Here is a 22,826-nt window from a genome sequence, read left to right on the forward strand (position 1 = left end):
TGAGGAATGATGAAAATATTGTAATAAATTCTATTTTAGGTCCCCATGCCAAGCCCGTTTACACAGGAGAGGGCTGAAAGAAATGAGAGTACAAGAGCTCACTGACAAATTGCAATAAAACAGTACTGTAAACTCAGAGCCACTGCTGTCTTGCTTTAGTCTGGTGAAGCTCCCTTTCACTGGCAGTGGGCATGTTCTGAGACAGGCTGGTGAATACTGCAGACCCTGGCAGTCATTTGCCTGGCTACATTACACCTATTGGCACTGTAAAGAACAGAGAGGAGCAATTTATGTCTTCACAGCTGATTCACACACAAACTGAATGAACCCAGTAACTACCACCTTAGTCAGATACTACTTTGAAACCTGGTGCAGAGGCGAAATGCTTATAAACTTCATTAAGGACAGCACTTACTCTGAGTCATAGGGGAACCATCCCAGAAGCTAGGTTTACACATCAGCAAGCAGGTGCTTGGGCAGGGTGTAGACGGCAACTAGGGACAGAATTTAGAACCTAATTCCAAGGCTTTTAGATAAAAAAATCAGTTTTGAAATGCTCACTTGGTTTCATTAGGTCATTGTAAGTCAAATTCCACCTCACCTCCGTTGTCACGTTCCTAAGTGGATGGGGAAAACATTTTCTGTGATCACTTTGAGAAAGGAGAACAGATGCTCATCACTGTTTCTGTGTGCCATGCTGGTGTGAATATATTATTATTATTATTATTATTATTATTATTTTATTATTATTATTTTTTTACTGTTAGAAACAGCTTTATGTTTTCCATTCGAGCTTTACCAAATGGACTGTTCAAAAAGCAGATACAAGAGCAAGAAAATGTCACAGGCAATCAAACTTGTTCTGTCTTGCACAGTGGTTTTCCTTTTGAAAAGAATACACATGTGAACTTCTAATTTAAACATTTTCCATTTGTTTCCATTTTATTTTCCTTTTCTTTAAAGTTAGCAACAATAGATACATTATTGATTTGCATATTCAAATAGGCTGCAGCTAGGTGAGAGGTGAACTCACTACCGAATGTTGAGAAAAACAAAAAATGACCGATGATCACGTGAGCAGATGCCTGAAATCTCTCCAGGTCCCGTCTCTGGAGGGATTGGTCTTCTGGGTATCACCACCAGCCAGAATTCTTGTTAGGTTTTGGGGCTGCTGGGCCCCCGGTCTCTGCTGTGCACCCTGTTGCCTGTCAGTCCTCCTGGTTTTATTTGGCATTTCGCTCTTTACCTCACTGCCACTCACTGTTTTTCCTTGGCTCAGGGTCCCAGCCCATCCTCCATCTAAACCTGCTCTCAGGAATAGATCAATTAGTTACATACAGTGCACTGTGATCCTATCTCTGAGACATCTTATTTCTTTATATGTTTTGATTACCTTTAAAACTATGAGATATAACTTGGATACACAAAAATGCATTCAATATATGTCTGTGGTTTAACAAATAGAACATTGCCACATCCTCGGAAGCCTTCCTGCCCCATTCTTTTACCAACAAAATCTTCCCTCCCCACTAGAGGAAAGTAGAGGCAATCATTTCCTTAACATAACCTGCCCATCTATGTAAGTATCCTTAAAAATACAATTTTGCTTGGCTTGATCTTCTCGTAAAGGGAACTGTACTCTGTATTCTTTGGCTCCTGACTGATTTGGTTCCCAAGCCTTACCGATAACTGTGACATGGGATCCCATGGCTCCACGGCTCATGATTTTGGGTGTCAGTGAGCAGATGAGGGCATATTGTGGATGTCAGGAATACATTCTGTGTCTTAAGACAGTGAGAATTGAATGACTGGGTGTTGGTGTACAGTGTTTTGAGGTACCCTCAGTAAGCAATAGAGTCAGGGAAAGCTCTGGGAACAGTGACTAAGGGGTTTCCAGGATGCGGGACTTTCAGTGCTAAAAGCAGGAAAGTCCCAGGCAAACTGGGTCACATGAATTACTTTTGTTCTTCTCTCCGCACACCAACTTCCATGCTGTCTACGCTTCACTCTGCGCTTCCACTCACAACTGCCCATTTCTCCAAAAGCTCTTGTCACTCCTCCTGTAATGAAAAACCTTCTGAGGCAGCCATTGTATTATTTGCTTCAGAGGAATGGAACTACCACACTAAAGGGATAGTAGCAGTAAAAGCCCAGATTCCAGAAGGTAAAATGCTATATACAAATGGCTGAAGTGATCCAGATTCTCATGTTTCAGGATAACAACATATAATACAATATAACAGGGACAAAGTGTGCAGGTAGGCGGGGATTGGAATTATTGAGGGGCTATTGTGCACCAAATACCATGCTGGTGACTATATACTTACGTACACATACACATACATAAAATACATACATTTATGTATGTTAAATGAAAATCTAATTAATCTGAATTCTTATTTTATGGATGAGAGAATAGGGGCCCAGAGAAACTAAGTTACTCGCTCAAGGTCACACAGCTGGTAGAGTTGCCAAGCTGGGAAATAACTGCCATCTAGTATTGTATCCTTCATCTATTTCAAGTTTATATATGATCTCAGGAGTGAGGAGTCAAAATAAGAGTGAAAAACTTATCATGTAGCACAGCAGTCTCCTCCCCTCCCCCTCCCACTCTGCCTCCCACTTAACAGGTACAGAAACTCTCAGATGCTTTTAAAAAAACAAAACAAAACAACAACAACAAAAAACCACTTTATTGAGGTATGATGGATTTGTGGTGATGGTTTCATGAGTGTATCCTTGCCTCCAAACCCAACTGCTTTTCATGCTGCTTCTTGTATCTTCCTCCAGACTTGTAAATAACGTGCCAATGCTGCTCTGTTTTGCCTTTCACTTTCAGAGACTATCTACAGACTTCCTTCGAATAATGTCTCTTGGATACTCTGCTCCCTGCCCCACCTCCTCCAATCTCCTCCTAATACCCCTACTGAGACATATCATAAACTTTGTTTAGCTCAATACGTAATATTTAAATCATTACAACTAAGGGAATATTATCCACAGCTGAACTATAAAGTGTGGCATGGTGTACATTTCACTGTACAATCTTTGTTTCCTCTGGAGTTAATAATTATAATTTTTTCTCATTTTTTGTTGTGGATTTAGTTTTCAATGTCCCCATCACTAACGTGTTCCACCTCTGATGAAGGTAGAGATCTCTCCAGGTGTTCAAAATGTTCAAACACGTCTGTCCCTCTGATAGCATATGCACCCTAGAGATCTTCAAATGGTCAGGATATTCCACTTTAGGATTAAACAATACGAAGGCGGGAGGAGCAGATGCTTGTAGGAGAGGTGTGTAAGGTACAGTCAGAAACACTACGTAAAGTGAAACTGTACTCCTCCTGAAACAGCTCAGTTACCTCCTCAAATACAGTGATCCCCAATTCCCAGCCAGAGTAGCAAGCCCCCCACCCCTGTTCTCCAGCTCCCTTCACTTCTCTAGAACTACACTGAAGCCCCTCTGTGATAGTTAAATTTATACATGCTAGAGTATGAAACCTTGAAGGCGAGGCTCTGCCGTATTCCTCCTTAGATACCAGAGTCAGAGGAGGAATTAAACAAACAACAATAACAAAAATCAGTGACTGAATTAGAAAAGCATACCTTTCCGTATAAGAAAATACCAGCTATACTGCAATGTATGAAAATATACATATGCTATATGAAAATACTATGTGATGTTCATGTCAAATTAAATAAAATTTAATGCTGAAAATTGATTCATAAAAAAAAATCTATTTGGACTACTTTGAATTGAATCTGTAGCTAATATTCTACCAATTTCTTTTAATTTGCTCTATAAAGGACCTGAATGCAATTCTATCTTAATGACATTATTTAAAACTATCAGGGTCATCACAAAAGGAAGAAGGGAGTGTCTGAGTCAGAGGCTTTATATTTCAGAGTACTGCAAGGAACTCTTTCAGACTCACCCAACCAGCTGCTAACTTCCTCTATGAAGAGAGAAAGGTAAATATTTCTGAAGCCCACAACTTAAAGTCTGGCCAAACACTTTGAAAAAGAGAGAGAGGGAGAAAGAGAGAAATGAGTCATGGCTTCTTGTCTGTATTTGAGAGTCTAAACTCCTCAAACAATATCAAAATTGTTGCCTGGTCCTATTCTCTGCTTCTCTGTCTTATGACTTGTCTATGGCTGGCTTTCTGTGGTGTCAGAGAGAGTGGCAGGCATCATTCTGGGCAGGGGACCGAGATCAGTCTAACACTTCATGTTCCATATTGGAAAAGATAAATAGCATTTGGGGAATTCTGTGCAAATCTTGATTCTATATTTACAGTGTTCTTATTTAAGGCATTATGGGTTGAAATACACTAATTTTTGAGATTAGAATGGACCTGTATTTTAATTGCATAATTAAGTGCTCATCTGATTAGGGATTTATCAAAATTTGAAGTGATGTTATTAATAGAAATGGAAAGATTTGAAACTACTTCTATAGAGGAGTAACTCTATAGCATTGCATTTAACTTACATGGTGAAAATAAAAATTAAATATGTTCAATAGTAGTTATTCAAATTTTCCCCCATATGTGTATATTGGTTTGGTAAATACAGGAGGGTTTTTTTTTTTTAATTTAGTAATGTACCATGAAGTATGATTATTTTTCCTTGTACAGACAAAATATTTTGATTAAACATTTAAGGCACATAATTTATCAATTAAATATAAGCTTGGGTCCACAAAATATTATCATTATAATTTTATGTTTTATTGAATGTGTTTTGTCCCTGGTTTTTCGTATGCTTTATTTAAAAATTATTTTTCTTTCTTTTTATTAGACTTAAAAAAATGCTCTAGTGAGAGTATATTTATTCTTTTGTTTTGACATAAACAGTTGGTTGACTATAGGAAGAAAGAGGTAAGCCATTTCTTGGATTGAAATGCACCTTAAGTAAGCAAGTAGGCTTCAGGCTTCTGTGGACGTCTATATCTTCAAGTCTGACGTTTGGGATTTAAAAACCTTCACAAGTTGTATAAACTTGAAAATTATAAATTAATTACATATCTCTATATTAAGCTAAAATGTTTATGTAAGGGACATAGGAATATGGTATATTTTTAGTGTTATGAAAAATTAATCGAAAGCCAAGTTCTTAAGATATGAAAAGAATTTTCCTTCATTGCTATGTCTGGACAATGGCACGACAAATAGTATCATACGGACATCTTTCCTGTATCTTAACATAATTTATTTCCCTTTTCACGTTCCTTGAGTTATTTAACTAGGACCCAAAGCATCAGGTACTTGTTGATGGCTTGTTTGAATTTTGTTTATTTCTGCTGGTGTTTTGCTTTTTTTTTTTTTTTTTTTTTAAAGAGTTGCTGTGGAAAATAATTATAGGAGAAAAAAAGATCACAGTTTTGGTACCAAGTTAATATTTGTTTATCTGTCACCTGATGGAAACCTAGGGTGTAAAACACTTAAGTCGGCCTTGAATATAGTTATCTATTTGCCAATGGGATTCAGACTTTATATTAGATGAGAAGAAAAGAATCTTGCTTTCATTTCTGGTACTTACAGTGTAACTGCATAAAGATTATAAGAATCATGTGAGGTGAACATACTTTTTGGTATTTATTTTCAAAGTGCATGAACATGTCTTTACAGGAACGCTTAAAGATATATTATCTCATGCCACTTATTATTTTAAGAGCCATTGCTTGAGAATTTATAATGGCCTAGGAATGTCTCAGTTCATGTTTCTCTGTAATGATTATTTTTCTAGTATGGTTTCTGTGCCATAAAACTTACTGAAGTGACAAAAACATACACTTTATTGTCTGAATACACAAATTCCTGTGTAACTTCTCTTCTCTTCAATACAATTATAGTTTTGTGAAAAGTCACCAGGATGATTAAAAGATTAGAAAATGAAAAATTGTGATTATTGTTTAGAAAGTCATTTAAATAATGATTTTGAAAGATTTTTCTTTCACCCCAAGGGGTAAAATAGGAAAACATAAAATTTTAAAGCAAAGTGATAAATGGAAGCTTGGCCAAAAAAAAAAAAAAGTAACAAAAAGTGTTTTTGGGCTTTGGGGTATGATATTTCCAGACCCCATGGGACCAACGAGGCAGGTTCCTAAACAGGGTCATTTAAAAATCTTTCAGGTCTTATAGTAAAGATTCGATTCCACGTTATGTAAAATATATTAAAATATACCCACAATCTTCCATTAAATATAATTTTCACTGTAAGTAGTTGGAAAAGATTATTATGATTTTGCATTTAAAGTTACTTTCTTAAGAGTGATTAATTTCATTTGCTATGATGTTCAGCAATCAACATGACATCTTGGAAACTGTTCCAAGAGAATCTAGCACATAATTTCTCCATAAAATTACAGAGCTTTGTATGACTGCTAAACTTAATATGAAAGTCATCTTACGTGTCAGTTTAGTGAATTTACTCATGTACTCATTAATTTCAATCCTGTCATTTCTTTTTTCACATTTTAGTAGTAATACTCCTTTTTCAGATGTAAAATATGATTTTGAGTCCCTGAAAAGTTTTGGGGCCTTTGAAACTGCCAATATTGTTCACTGGATTTGATATGAAATCAATTAAAAAATTTCTGGATAGCTATTAAAAGAACGTAAGTGTTCTTTCTTGGAGTAAATGGTGCGCGGAGTGGGAATAATTTTCTCGCTGGGGGCATAGCTGAGGAGTGGGACATGTAGCGAATTAAAGGAGCTGAACTGGACTTTAAACACAGCCTCATTTATGGCCTCATCCTCAGTGATGCTCTCCGGGCTTGGAATTCCAAAGTACAGAATGTAGGTTCCTCAGGAACACTCTGGAAATGTGCAATTTATTACCTTCCAGGACACAACAGATTATTACCATTTTCTAGAGAATAACAGATGTAGTAATTTTAATTCATTGACCATCTACAATGGGTCAGACATGATATAGAGTTGTTTCTCAATTTTTTTTAACTGAAGCTCCCATTTGATAAAATAGAAATTAAAAACTTATTTAAAAAGAACTTAGTTTTAATTTTGAAAGCCTTTAAGTTTTTATGACTTCAACAAAGTTAACACAAATGCAATTTTAGAATATTCTTCTTTCCAACCATCCCAACTCCCCACCCCAAATGCCCTGATGTTTTGGTATAGTTCTATTACAGGTGTAAGAGTGGTAGGACTTATGTTTTTCTGTCCTGTAAACTGACCATCTCGTTGAATAAGATGAAACTTTAAAGCTCAGAGAAGTTAAAGCCTTGACCCAGGTCACACAACTATTAGCAACAGGGTTGGGATTAAGACGGGGTCCCTAAGGGGTCCACAACTCTTGGATCCTGCCACACCATCAAGAGTAGTATCACAGAACATTCAAGGAGCATAATTTGGAGTATCCGTGTTAATTCATTTAGTCTGGGACAACCCTGTCTGTGAAGTTGGGATCACTTTGAGTATTGTGGAGAAGGTCTGCAAAGAAATACAAAAACAGATTCCTGAAGAATTGCACGGTGGGGGCAATGCTCTGTATTTTGTCCTGGATTCTAAATTTGCTATTATACCCTCGATTCTCTAGTAAGACAGAGAACTCTGTGTTGGGAAGTCTTCTGCATGTTTGTGATGTATAACACCTATGTGAATCACATTTCTACTCCAAAAATAATAATGAAATGGTTTCAAAAAGAATAAATACATGTATAGGACCAGGGATGCAGAATATTTGAAATTAACATGTTGCTAAAAAATGTTAGGATGTACGATTACTTTAAGAATGTGTGTGGCGGCTATAATGGGGAGAAGGGATGAGGAAATGATGTGGTAACTTTCCACATGTGAACCTTTTTAAAAATTATCAGTTTAAAAAGCAAGCATGAAAGACCCTTTAATAGACTGACTTTGCTCTATTTCCCTTGGAAAGCTGAAATGATTTGAGAAGAGGCCCCATGAGCGTGTCTGCTTAGGACTTGAAAATGGAACAGAGGCCACGGATGATAGAAATGCCACATCAAGGGGAAGTGGGGGTATGTCCTAGATATGAGGGCATGGCAGAAGCAGAGAAACATCACTAAAGAATATCAATGTAAAAAAAAAGGAATGTGTCATAATATTTTTGCCAGAAGAAATCGTTTTAGCATGTTGGTAACAAAGATATTGGAGTAAAGGAACTTTTTCTATATGTTCTAAGTTATTTGATGGTTACATCCAAGGCTGAAGAAACGGAGCTTCAAATTTAAAAAGTAAAAGACTAGAAAAACCATCACATCCATGTCCTTGTTGTTCTCTAGGCTGCACTCCATTTCATGATGGCCTCCCTTGCGGCAGCGAATGCAGAATTTTCCATCAACTTGTTCCGAGAGATGGATAACAATCAAGCAAGTGGAAATGTGTTCTTTTCCTCTCTGAGCATCTTCACTGCCCTGGCCATGATCCGTTTGGGCGCACGAGGTGACTGTGCTTCTCAGATTGATAAGGTCAGTTTTGGTTGTGGCTTCTGCAATTAATCCTTGGGGCAAATTGTTTTCCCCAAGAGAATATTTGATGGCAATGGTCGCATGTAAATGGAGATCTTGCAAGGAGCCCCTCTCCAAGTGTGAAGAAGGCACACAGCTCAGAGAACTTGGTTTTCAGCTGGGAGACAGCAGGCATATTTTCAGAACTGCAGCTTTGGTTCTTCCCCTTAGTCCAGTGGTTCTCGAAGTGTGTGTCCCAGAACGTGTTAGAGATGCCAAAGCTTGGGCCCCCACCCAGACCCACCGAATCACAAACCCTGGGGATGGAGCCCAGCAATCTGTGTTTTAATAGCTGTCCAGGTGCACACGAAGGCTTGAGAACCACTGCCCGAGCAGATATGGATGAGAAAGAAGAGCTCCAAGGAGATTCCAGTGAAGTCCTACTTTAAACAGTAGTGACCTGGGCACAAGTGACATAATAGTACATGGTCACCAGCACCTTTAGAAAGTATATATTACTTCACTCTTGTGGAGTGCCCTGAGCCAGGCTGCATGGGGAAGTGAAATGGTCACAGGTTACCTCCCTTCTCTTAGGAATTTGTCATCAAAATTCAGAAGTGGGAGAGACACCAGATCCAGGCTGCATGTGGAGGGCGTTGTCACCCCTTCGTGCCCACTGGTTCCTCCCATTAAGTTTGTTCATAAGTGAGGACAAGAGGAGCCTGTCCCTGCTGTCGCCTTTGACACCTAAGTACATGGTGAAGATTTGTGTAGATAATTTAAGCTAGAGTAATGCGTTTCTCTCTCTGGACAGCTCAGTGAGTATTTGTTGCTAAAGAACAACCACAGAGTCTAAGAATGCCATTTCCCAAGAGCTGGAGTTGTTCACAACCACAGTGCAGGGAACACTTCACTTTAATGAGATGATAAGAACAGCCAACAGTCAGGCTTTGGGATAAGCTCTACTGATATCTTATAAATCCTCCCAATGACACAGAAGTAGGTACCATTATCGCAATTTTAGGGAGGGGTTGCCATGCCATCTCCGTGCTAGTGAACAACAGAGCTGCAGTTCAAACTCACCGTGATCTTCTAAAACAGGGTTTCTTAACCTCAGTCCTACTGACATTTCAGGCCAGATAATTCTTTGCTTTGAAGGGCTGTTCTGTGCATCGTAGGAGGTTTATTAGCATCCCTGGGCTCTCCCTACGAGATACTATTAGTGCACCTCTTCTCAGTTGTGACAATCAAAAGTGTCTACAGCCCCTGCCAGGTGTCCCCCAGGAGTCAGAAATAATCCCCCCAGTTGAGAACCATTTGCCGTAAAGCTACCAAAAGGAAATGTAATCCAAAGTGCATTATTGCAAAGCCTTAGTTATTTTGAAGTTAGTACTTTGATAAATAAATATAAAGCCTTTGGGGAAAAAAAAAATCTAGCAACTAATAAAACTGTATCCGTTCATTAATAAAAATACATAACATTTTAGGACCAAGTGAGGTAATTGGTGTCACAGAAACAGAACATTGGCACGGGAATTAGAAGATTAGTTTCGATTTCTGACCTTGGGAAAATGATTTCATCTCTGTGGGCCTCAGTGTCCTTACTTGTAGACTATGGGGGTTGATTTGATAGTATCTAATTAAAAAAATAGTTTAAAGATTGTTCCTACTCTGTAAGTTAGACAACGATGTGTAAGCTCTACACCTATGACAAAAACTCACCTTTAGCACAACAGAAGACACAGCTATTTCTTATTGTGTGATTTCAGGTCAGGGTCCGTCACTGGTTATTGCTTGGTTTGCCTCCTTGCCCCACCGGTGCCTGGTGGAGCAGGGGTCAACAGCTCATGGGAGATGGGTCTCAGTGAATTCAAGGAGCCTCTGTTCTGCTGGAGTGTTCTTTCACAGTCACTCCCCCATCGATGCCTTCTATGAGTCACTTTTGATAATTCTTGCTATTATAACCACCTATAAGACATATTCAAGAGGGAAAAAATGGCAACTACAGACACATTCATATAATTTACTTGTACACATTTTTAGTCTGCAAAATACCTTCTTGGAATTTAATTTTCAGCCCTGCCCACCCTATTCCAGTTAGTTTCTCATTGCAATACCATGGCTTGACACCATGGCTCGTGCGTGTATATTTTAGATAAATCCACTCGTACTCAATTCAGTTATAATTTATGGCATCCATCTTTATGTATCTTCTAAGCACTACCATGGATAAATCATCTGTTTTCTTTTTGATGCTCAAATGGTCATTGTTGGGCCAGTACAGATCCCTTTAAATTTTTCCTATTTGAAAAATCCTTCCAGATGACTATGAAACACCTTTGCTTATGGGCAACTAAATGTTCTAGACCTGTCTTGAATTTCTTTGGCTCAAAGAAGGGTCAGCCACTCACTATGAAGCCCTGATTCCTTTACCATAAAATAGTATTAAAGCCTAGAATTGGCATGTGTGACCTTCAATGGAGTAATATGGAAAGTGCTTTCCATTTGAGTGAAAGAACCAGGAAAGCATATTTATTTACAAGGTCATGTGCTAAAGTTCATATTTTTTTCTCTAAAAAATAATTGTTTTTACCAAAAACATTTGAAAAAGTAATTATATTACTTATTCTACCACTTCTGTGAGAAGAAATAACAGCTTCATAATTTGGCATGACTACATAGAAGCCCACTGGGAAGCAGATGATTCATAGTCTCCTTTTTCTTTTTTTTACCCTTAATCCTAATATTCCGAAATTTATTACATTTTATAGGCCCATGATTTTCCTTTTTTTTTTGCCATCATCTGAATTTGTTACCAGTTATAGAAAAGAAAAAGAAATTCTGATTTTCTCACATAGGGACATCAGAGGACATCAGAGGACTCCTAGCATTTCAAATTATGATAAATATGTTCTTTGAAATTTTATTTAATATTTATCACATTTGAATATTTACTAGTATCGTTATTGATCTTTAGTTATGGTAGTCTATTGTTGAATGTATAATTTTTTAGAATGTTTAAAAATATTAAAATAGATATGTATTACCTCGGTATTTTACCAGCTCAGTTTACTGAAAGTTAATTAAGAATGTTCGAAAAGATAACCAAGTTAATACAAAAATAGATTAAAATTAGAAATAATTAAAGAATTGTGTTAAGTATCTATATGTGTTAAAGCTTTTTTTCAAAGTTAAGAAGAATGATTTCTGGAGATTCATATAATTTTTATAACATTGTCTGGGTTCCACAAGAGTTAGCTTAGGAAAGATGTAAGGATGTTTAAACTTTATCATGGTATTTTATGTTACAAGTATATCCATACATCCCCAAATACCAATATATCCAATGGTTATTTATTAATACTTTAGGACTTTGTTTCTGAAAAAAGAAAACTGTAGGACATTATAAAATTTGATATCACTTAGGAGGAATTTTGGTCAAAAAGGGGAATTCTTTCTTTCCTTCCTTCTTTCTTTCCTTCCTTCCTTCCTTCCTTCCTTCCTTCCTTCCTTCCTTCCTTCCTTCCTTCCTTCCTTCCTTCCTTTCTTTCTTTTTTTTTTGGCCTCACAAGGCTTCACATTAATTAATAGGTTCTTTTTAACAAGGTAGTGAGTCAAAGGTTTAAAACTCTGAGAAGCAGACATCTTTCAAAAGATTCTTCCACAAAGCCATTTATATTTTACTAAGATAACATCACACAATAATCAATATGACTTTCAACATTTTCTCAGCCTTCCCTTGGGTAAATCTTTTCCCCTGAACTGTTTCAAAGATCATAGAACCACCTCTAGCCCCTCATCTTGGGAAGGAAAGATACAAAGGGACCACCCAAGTTCAAGGTTGGTGGACACAATCTGGTCAGTGCCTCTCTCCCTCTCCATCTTATATTGAGGTGACTGATGGTGACAACTTCCTTTTACAACCCATCTGTTTCACTTTGTGGCCTCGGAGAGGTTAAACTTCATCTAGTTTCTAACACAAATGTTACAAAGCAGCAAGAATGAAAAAACTATAATGACATAGTCCAAGTTATAAGGACTCATGCTTTTATTTGCTCCCCTTGTAACAACAAAATAAATGATTCCATGGAAATGGGAGGTCCTCGTTGAAGCTTCCTCTCTTAGTGACGAGTTACCAATGCCGTTGTTCACCAAAAGAGGAGCCATAGTCACAATGAAATCGACCACAAAACTGTGAAGCGGAATTGTTTAAGGACGCTGGCATATGCTACCCCTCAACTCTATCAATTGGAAAGAGATAACTACAATATTCTTTAAGGCATTGGAAATCTTCAGGTTTGGTCAAGGCAAAATGAGAAAGGGGGCTGATCTTTTTCATGCTCCATAACATCATAGTACTGGAGGGAGAAAAATGACACCCAGGCTGCTAAACATGGGGCCTTGATGCCCACAAAGACCACAGCTGTGAATTTTAGATTGACTATTAATTTGTATTCAACTTGGCCTTGTTGATTTTATCTTATCTCTCACTCCATCTTATAGTATTTTTCCAGATTCAGAGGATGTAGACAGTGAGGTAGGTTCCAATTCTCTGTGACCTATTAATAGTGACGCTCATGGCCTTTTAAAGTTCTAATATCTCTTTCTGAGCTGTTCCATTTTCCCTGACTAATAAATGGGGCTGTTGATTAGGGTTCTGAAGCCTTGAAGTCGGAAGCCCCCAACAGAGCTACTGATAGGAACATTGACTTGTTTAATTAAATTCCCATAGGTAAATTTTTTAGCCAGTGTTAGAATGTCCTTTTCCTCGTCTGCCTACCCCCATCCCCACTAGGGATGAGGTTCAACTATAGCACATATGGGCCCTTAATGAAAACCTACATCTTTCTATAGAAAATCCAACCAATACGATTGTAGGAACACAAACTGAGACAAATCACTATTGCCAGGCAGTTATTTAGATCATTCATCCAATTGGTTGGAGGAACATAAGTTAAATGAGTCCTAATTTAGCTTCATACTTAGGATTTCCTAGAGAATCATAAACCCTTCTCCCTTTTATGCCTTGGTGTGCGTGTAGTTAGCCCTCATCTTGCCTCCCACATGATTAAAAAAAGTTTTCATTTTTTTACTTGACCTTTTATTAAATCCTTGTCCAGATTTAATCAGTGAGTAATAATTAAATTGCTCTCCCAGGAGGAGCAAACTAAAGTTATGAAACACATTTCATTTGTAGCCATTGATTTATTAACTCTCCCAGTTTATGATGCTTTTCCCCAATGAACCAACCACCGGCTTTAACCAAGTCAGTAGGGCAGCTGCAAGTTTCTTTCCTGACTCTGTCACACACACACACACACACACACACACACACACACACACACACACACACACACCAGGAAGGCTCATGCCATGTTTGACTTCGCTGGTCCCTTCGTGTTCAGCATGAACTGCTAACTGCTTTCTTTGTCCCTGTTTGCAGATGCTTCATTTCAATGCTGCCTCAGGACATGGAAATGCCTCTAATACTCAGGTAAACACAGCATGTTCTTTTAGAAAAAGAGACTGTGGGACTAAATTTAGCAAAATTACTGTCTCGCTGACATGTTTAATTATGCTCTCTATTCCTTTAAAGCAAAGGAGCATGTCTCAGTAAGATTTCTGTATCGTGGGTATTTCAAATATAATTTTTGAGAATGTACTTGTTAATTATTCATTTACCAATATTTTACTTGTGTCAGCTAGACTTTGGCAAGATAGCATGGAACTGAATGTTTTGCTTTTATCTTTACTCTTCACAGCCAATTTACATTGCTGAAATGAATTATGTAGTATACATATTAGGCAAATTCATTATTTTCTGTTAATAGTTTTATTCTAAGGTTAATAATTGAGTGTAGTAAATCCTTTAATTAACTTAGATCATGACACTATTATGAGAGAGGGTAAGAAATTGTAGATGTGTGTGGCATTCTTTGCTGCTTTTATCGTGTTATTATTTTTTAGTTCTTTTCTGGTATATGTTTTATTTTCGATGTAAACAAGAGTATGCCTATCATTACAGCCCAAGAATACGTTTTTATAATTTTTTTAATAACAGCAAAGAGTCCAATCTCAGCTGACAAGAATTCTCTCTGACATAAACACATTCCACAAGGATTATGAACTCAGCATTGCCAATGGGCTTTTTGCAGAGACTGTGTTTGACATTCACAAGGTAAGTTCAGCCTCCTGTCTCAGAAGGTTATTTCCACTCTGGACCTGAGTCTTGTTCTATCCAGCATCTGAATATAGACTTGCATCTTTCTATTGAGTTATACAAAGGTGATTTTTTGTTTTTATTGTCACTACTAATTAGGTTCCCAGGTGTCTTCAAAATATCATCAATGTTTTCAAAGAACAACTTTACTCCACCCAAGTGATCCACATATTCAGGCTCCAAACCAGAAGAGAACTTGTCTCTGAGCAGTGATGTGGAACTGTCATTAGCGTGGGAGGGGCAGACAGCCCATTTGGGGTTATCCACAGACAAGAGGAAAAAGTCTGTCCATTTTCCCTCTGAGCTTTGTGTCTAGTGAAACAGTTTTGTATCTCCAGTGCTGAGTTCACCTTCTTTTTTCTCAGCTATGCCCTTTATTCTCTTTTTCCAGCACTAACCAACTTATCTTTTCAGTAATATCATTTATAACAGAATTCCTGGTGAGTGACACAGCCAGGTAAGGCCAGCCATTGGCAGAGGAGCAGTTCAGACTTGACACAGAGGTGGGGAATGGGGTCTTGGGGTCAGCAGACTCAATTTTGGTATTACTATGTGGTGTTTGTATTTCAATTCATTCATCATCGTAGCCTGCTCACCGAAAGAGCCATGAGACCTAGAATGCACTCTATATACTGCTATGCTCAACCCATACTTTAGAACCATCATTGCCGTGACAACCAGAAGTCGGTTAGTACTATTCAAGCAGACGCAGTGGCCATGATTCTCAGGACATGTTTGTTCTTCCTTTGAATTCTCCGTTTCTCGGGCAACTATAAGCCTCTGGACTAATCTTCACTTGCGTCTTTCCAGCTTTCTGGTTCCACCCAACCATTATTGTTTCCTCTGTCTGTCACCCACTCAAATTCTTTGCCCCTTTCCAGCACCACTCCCAAATTGTTTGGCAGCCTGCCAATTGTAAAGCATTGGGCCACTTTGTTTTTCAATGTTCCCTAAAGAATCTTACGCAAGCATTACAGGGGCCACCTGCATGTGCAACCCCACATTTTGTGTCTCTGGTCCCATACATACTGCTGTGGCCCTGAGGACCGCTAATTCTGTCCAAATGGAAGTAGATGAGTCTATCATGCTACTGCTTATGGCAGACTTCCATGCTCCCTTTCCTGGCACTCTGTGTGTACAGAACAATGAACCTGGAAGCACAGTAGAGGTGAGATCGGATCAAGAACATGGAAATGGAGGCACTGAAAGTTTGCTCATCCTTTAGCAACATGAAGATGATGATGATGACACATGAAGTTTGTAAAACACTTGGTTCTTACAAAAGCTATCTAATTGATCTTCATTAATTATACAGGAAACTGAAGGTTAACATGTAGAATGCAAGAGTGGGACTTTACCAACGTGTTTTTAATGTAACTAGTACTCTTTCTACTATAACTTGATGACCATAAGATATTTGCAAAAGTGAGAGATGAGTAACATAGTCTAAGCATCATGATTCCATAATGGAGATTTCATCATTGGAAGTCATTTGTTCTTTAATTTAAAAAAAGGGGGGGGGGAGACCTCATCAAAATGGCAGCGTGAGGTGAGCCTCTGGAAATCTCCCCTGGAATTTACAACAAATCAAACAATTGTAACTCCACAAAGGACTCCCTGCACAGCAGACAGGCAAGATGAAGAGGTCCACTACTGAATTCACCTAATGGTGGGCGAATCGTGCGAGCAGGGGAGGAGGGAAGGGAGAAGGAGAAGTGCGGAGACCGAGCCGCACAGGCACAGGACGCAGACCTAGCTCAGTGCTCCGAGCTCGCTGCATCCGGGAACTACCACAGCTGCGGGAGAGGGAAGAACTCGGACTGCTAGGGCTCCGTTTATGGTCTACAGAGCTGAGGGGCCAGCATATAACACAGCTGAACCCAATGCTCATGGCAGAGAACTTGGAGCAAAGACTGAGGGAAGAAGGCTGAAAACAGTAGTTTAAGCCCTCACTGTCACAGAGAACGGAAGCCTTAGACACTGAGACTAGCCGCCCCCTCTCTACCCTCCCAGAGCCCGCCCTGCCCCCACCTGCCTGGTGCTAGAAGCAGAACAGTAGCATGTCAGATCAAAAGAACAGAATATTTGCTGTTCTGAGAACTCTGGTCTGCAGACACAGATTTGCAGCCCAACTAGTTACGGCAAAGGGGAGGGAGTTATGGAAGTAGGACTGGCTGTGGTGGTGGTCACCACCATTGCTCTGGGCCACCTCTCACAAGGCCCCTGTCCTAACCTATCTGGGCAGATACCTGCAGGAGTAAACAGAACTGCTGAAACACACGGGCTCTGAATCTGGTGCAGGAAGAGCTTTGGAACTTCAAGAGCTCTTCGCATACCCACACGGATACTGCGCCCTGTGACCCAGGCGAACTGTTAACAGAGGAGAAGCCCATCTCTCAGGGAATCCCCCCATTGTGTGAGAAGCTGAAATAGTGCAGAGAAAACATAGCACTACATCTAAAAACATAGCAATACATCTAAAGTGGCATTCTAAAACATCAAATACCTAGGAATAAATCTAATGAAAAATGTTCACAAAACAAAACGAGTTGCTAAGAGAAATAAAAGAAGAATTTAAAACAAAGGATACATTTCGCTTATGGATAGAACACTCAATATTATAAAGGTATCTATTTATTTATAGATTCAAAGAAATTGTTTTTGGAGAAATTGACAAGATGACTTTAAAAATTACTTGGAAAGACAAAGAATTAAGAAAATTCAAGACGATTTAGAAGAAAAGGAAAAACAAAAACCAGAGGACTTACATTATTAGAAATTGAGGCTTACAAGCTACAATAATTAGGATTTGCTGGCATTTTTGCAAAGACAGACCATAGACCAATGGAACAGGGTAGAATATTTTGAGACAGACTCATACATAGAGATACTTAATTTATGGTAAATGTGACTCTGCAGAGCAATAAGGAAGGAATGATGTTTGTAATAAATGGCGTTGGTTCAACTGGCAATCTATGCAGAAAAATGTTATCTTGACACCTATCTATATAAAAATAATCAATTCCAGTTGGAAACTGGACATAAATGTGAATGGTGAAATAATAATGTGTTTAGAAAATAAATATAAATTCTGACCTTAGATAGGCAAATATGTTTTAATCTTTGTTTTAGGGTACATAAAACACTAATCATATAGGATAAAGCAGACAGGATAGATGGTATTAGAATGAAGAATTTATTTTCATTAAAGGGCATCATAAAGAGAGTAAAAAGGCAAACCACAATGGCAGGACATATATGCAATACATACAAGCACTAAAACACTGGTATCCTAAACAAAAAACTCCTACAAAACAATAAGAAAAACACAAAGAGCCCAGCAGAAAATCTTGAACTGGCATTTTACAAGAGAACATATTTAAATGGCCAAAAAACATATGGACAGTCAATCTCAATAGATTTATTCCTTGTCATTTACATTTCATGTATCCTTTTAGGCACATAAGCAACAGTGCTTGAAGGAGATCAGCAAGACATATTAGCTGGACTAAACAAAAGTTACATAAATAACACACACACACACACACACACACACACACACACACACATTCTTGGTGGCCCAAAGCTCTTCTCTGATTTTTCTGAAGTGCTGACACCCTGTACTCCTCAGCTTCTCTGGCGAGGGACTGGTTCTTAAAACTGCTCTTTGAAACCAGTGTCAGAGTGGATGGGTGGATGGGTTGATCAGGAGATGAAAAGAGTCTTATTCATGGAAATTACACCCAAAGTCTTCTTTATAGAGGTAATCTCATCCTGCAGGCAGGTGGTGGACAGCTAACCCATCCTCATTGTTAGGGTTGAAAACCCCTATAAAATTTATCAGGATACCTTCTGACAACACATATGATTGTAATGAATCTTATTTTCCCCAATTATAAAAACCTTTCCCTCAAAATGTATGTGTGTATTTGTTGTATTGCTGATGTGTTGATAAATTCAATTGCTATGAATTCTTTTTATTAAAAATAAATATTTCTTGAGCACCTATTTTGTGCAAGGCAATGTGCCAGGTGCTGGGAATACAGTAATAACTAAGGCATAGATGGTCCTGACTTCACAGAATTTACTCTCTTGTGAGGGCTCAGGAAATCCCAAATGTAAATAAGGCGCAGGAGGATATCAGCCGGTCAGAGAATGTAGGAGAAGGGACTATTAGAGGACATAAGGGACCTAGAGAAGACCGTCAAGGAGAGGAGGCATCTATGCTTGGAGCTAGAAAATGACATAAAAACTATGGACATTCCAGGCAGAAGGAATGCTGTTAACACACCTCCAGAGAGAGGGGACACATGGCACTTCTGAGGAGTTTCAAGTAGTTGGGTATGACTAGAGAGCAGAATATGAAGGAGAAAGTGGCTTGAAATGCGGGGAGTGGGGTGCTGGTGAGGCCAGGTCCAGGGATTTGGGCTTTGTCTTAAGTGTAGGAAGTAGCTTGAAGGGTTTTTAGTAGGAAGGAGGTGACATAAGCAAGGGAAATGAATTAGGAGGCTACGGAAGTACTTATGGTAAGAAAGCAGTACTTATGGTAAAGCCAAGGAGGCGGGCTTCAGCCGTCATCTCTATTAGTTCCTGCAATCCATTTCAGATCAACTGAAGTTATACAGTATGCTTGCTCTGCACATCCAATCTCAAGTTCTCCAGCTGGCCTTCCAGCCACGTTTCCATATTTCTAGGCATATTTTCTCATCTTTGAGGCAGGAGGGAGTCTGACTAAGAGAGTGAAAATGAGAGACAAATTCAAGACTGCATTTTTCTTTTCTTTTCTTTTCTTTTCTTTTCTTTTCTTTTCTTTTCTTTTCTTTTCTTTTCTTTTCTTTTCCTTTCTTTTCTTTTCTTTTCTTTTCTTTTCTTTCTTTTAAATTGATTGGGGTGACAATTGTTAGGAAAATTACATAGATTTCAGGTGTACAATTCTGTATTACATCATCTATAAATCCCATTGTGTGTTCACTACCCAGAGTCAGTTCTCCTTCCATCACCATATATTTTATTCCCACTTACCCACATCTCCCACCCCCTGCCCCCAAGACTGTATTTCTTATCTGCTTAAGTTGGTGGTGATTTGTAAACACGAGAACTGCACATTATTTATAGAACTGTATATTATTTATATTTACAGAACTTTATTGAGTGTGCTGAGAAATTATACCAAGCCAAAGTGGAACCAGTTGACTTTACAAATGATGTAGAATACACCGCATATAATATTAATGAATGGGTTGCAAAGGAGACACGTGGTGAGTGCAATACCGGGTTTGTCAGTTATATGTGAATACTGAGAACTGTCCGCTTGAAGTTAGGATCCTTTTGTGCCTATAACACTCCTCTGAATCCAAAGTAATGATTGCTGTTATTTAAAATTGCTTTAGTATAATATTTGTCTGCAATGTGTTTTTGAACAATCTTAATAATTTGAGTGTTTTATGCTTTATGGAAGTCTTATTATAATCTTATTTGATTGGGAAATAATCCTGTGAGACAAATAGATTTTATTATGGCCATTTCATGAATCAGTGACAAGCAAAAGTAATTTACTCAGTTTTCCTCAATATCTTATACCTGGTTAGCGAACAAGACTAAGAGTAGTTTATAGGACATTATTTTCAATGACCATGGCATGTTTCATTCTAATGATCAGTCTGGCACCTTCCTTCTTGGGCTGAAGGATCTTATTACAATGATGACATTCTACTGCCTAAAAATATATATTCTCATATCATTGCTTTTTCTAAAGGACGAATAGTTTATCTTTAATTTAAAAGTTATTTTCATTTATCAAAATAATATATGTAGCTCAGGTAGCACCTTCCAGAAAAAGTACATCTTTACTGGTAAGTCTCCATCATAACTTAACACTGAATTACAGCTAATATTCTGGTTTAGTACAAAACAAATGAGGAACTCTGTTCATTGTCATTTTGTTAATCAACTGATTCTGAAGCTAGCCATTTCTTTACCTAAGGCTTGGCCTTGATTTATACTTTGAACAATATACATGTATTTGCTGAGTCTGGCTCTGTCTCAGCATGGTGAAACCTGTGATTTGTACTCTTACATGCAAACATTCTACAGCATACAGTTAGTCCTGGGAATAAGAATACAGTGGTTCAATTTTCTTTCTGTTCATTAATTCATCATTACACCAGGAGGGGTTACTTTGACCGTTAGGCATTACATGTTTCAAATATACTAGTCATAAACCAAGAGAAACTACGCAATTACTTTTGTAATAATTGAGTGGGATTCTATTTAGTGTTTAGTATTTTTGAAGGTATTAGGTTACTAATACCTTTTTCCATTTTGAGCAATTATTTCTGTTGCTTTCTTTTTCGTGCAAGTCTATGTATAATTCTCATTTTGATAAGCATATGTACTCAGACTCATTTGGGAGAACACTTCAACTGCTGCCATTATTTCAACAAGCCTTCTGAGGTCTTGTCGCCCACCCCTGAGCCTCCACACAGTACCAGAACCATCCTTTAAAAGGCAAATCCGACCCATCATCACTGTGCCCTTTCTTGTCTTCCAATGAATCCTGAACAATAATTTTCCATTGCCTTCAGGATAATTCAAACTTCTTACCACACATTCAAGGTTCTTCCTTATCTGGCCCCTGCCTCCAACCTCTTCAGCTTGACTCTTCCTAAAGCATTGAAATGAGTTAGGTTTTCCCTAAATACACTTTGTTCTTCCAGGCTTCCATGTCATTGAGCAAACTGCCCCGGCTTTAGGGATGTTCTCCCTGCCCCCCTACCTAGCCCTCAGCCCGAGCTGGTGGCCCAGCCAGAGATGCTGCCTCTAACCTGTGATTCCACAGCACACTGAGCAAGTGGCTACAGCTGCGTTTGGTGGCTGCCCCCTGTGCTGGAGTCTGAGCCCCGTGGTGGCATGGACTGTGTCTTTCATAGCTGTGATTCAAGTACCCAGAAGAGCACAAAGCATTTGGCAAAAATCTCATTAACGTGGAATGAAGGAATGAATTAGCTCTTTCAAGAGAATGGGTTAAATTATCCTTGCACTGCTGTGGCCTCGGCAACCAAATAAAGGCAGTTTGGAGCCTGTGAGCAGGGAGGGGATCGGGGCATTGTCTTCCTGGGTTGAAATCCTCTTGCCAGGATTTCTCGTTGTACAACTTTATACAACTTACTGAACCTCTTCTCGTTCCGGTTTCTTAACAGGAACCGGAAGCAATCATAGAGTCTATCTCCCAGGGCTTTTGTGAGGATTAAACCAAACATTGCACATAAAGCATGTAGAAAGTGTTGGATAGAGTCATTGCGCATAGATTACTACTGATATCATTATTATTATAGTCACATGATAAGAAAAATATGCTTATCTTGTGTTTAAATTTTTTAAATTTACATTAAAAAAGTAACATTTTTTTCCCCTCAATTTATTTCTCAAAAGGCAAAATCAGGAACGTCATCGGTGAAGGAAGCATAAGCTCGTCTGCGGTGATGGTGTTGGTGAATGCCATCTACTTCAAAGGCAATTGGGAGTGGGCCTTCTCCAAGAATGAAACCTTCCATTCCAGGTTCAAATCTTCCAAGGTATGGAAATCCATTTAATTTAGGAAATTTTTTTTGCCAATAGTATTTTGTTACAGAAATGGTGGTATTTACATAGACAAATGCTGAGTTCACTATTTCTTTACTAATTTCTTCTACTTCATTAATAACACTGTATGATTCAAATGCTAATAAAATAAACTTTCTACTTTCATGCTAGTGCAGGTGAGGGAACCCATCTGGAGGTTTCCTGTAAATGGATAGTTCTTAAAATCTATTTGAAATTGAGAAAAGTAATAAAATATGAATTTGTTTTAAAATACTCTAGTAGGGGGCTTATAAGAACAGATGACAGAAGTTTAAATTTTATTTTTCATGATTCTGTGAGGTGCACAGAGTCATTTAATGGCAATGATTTTTCCTGAGTGAAAGCAAAGATGTGCTTCCTTTTACAAAGAAAAAAGTTATGTTTAATAAAGTCATGCATTTCTAAGTATTGGTTATATGTGTTTCTTCATGTATTGCTTTTTGATCTAAAATATCCCAACCAAACTTCAAAAAACATGTTCTTGGTTTTTTTGTTTTTTTTATACCAATTTGTACTCAACAGTCTTAGTACAGTAAGAATATCAAAGGCTTT

General features: G+C 38.2%; 1 protein-coding gene across 2 annotated transcripts in view; it reads left to right on the plus strand.

The window, feature by feature from the left end:
• The window catches only part of SERPINB7 (serpin family B member 7), a 45,618-nt gene that overhangs the window by 17,483 nt on the left and 5,309 nt on the right, over positions 1 to 22,826 (plus strand). Inside the window, exons 1-6 of one of the 2 annotated variants that reach the window (XM_088798033.1) lie at positions 3,865 to 3,972; positions 8,270 to 8,455; positions 13,878 to 13,928; positions 14,496 to 14,612; positions 19,795 to 19,912; positions 22,086 to 22,228. In XM_088798033.1, the coding sequence (XP_088654159.1) occupies positions 8,285 to 8,455; positions 13,878 to 13,928; positions 14,496 to 14,612; positions 19,795 to 19,912; positions 22,086 to 22,228 (600 nt within the window). In that variant the 5' untranslated portion in view covers positions 3,865 to 3,972; positions 8,270 to 8,284. Of the gene's footprint in view, positions 1 to 3,864; positions 3,973 to 8,269; positions 8,456 to 13,877; positions 13,929 to 14,495; positions 14,613 to 19,794; positions 19,913 to 22,085; positions 22,229 to 22,826 lie in introns of those variants that run through there. The other variant, XM_019729335.3, reaches the window with a different exon arrangement.

This window comes from Rhinolophus sinicus, chromosome 4, assembly GCF_057876585.1.
Source record: "Rhinolophus sinicus isolate RSI-liver-muscle chromosome 4, RSI-T2T, whole genome shotgun sequence".
Lineage (NCBI taxonomy): Eukaryota > Metazoa > Chordata > Mammalia > Chiroptera > Rhinolophidae > Rhinolophus > Rhinolophus sinicus.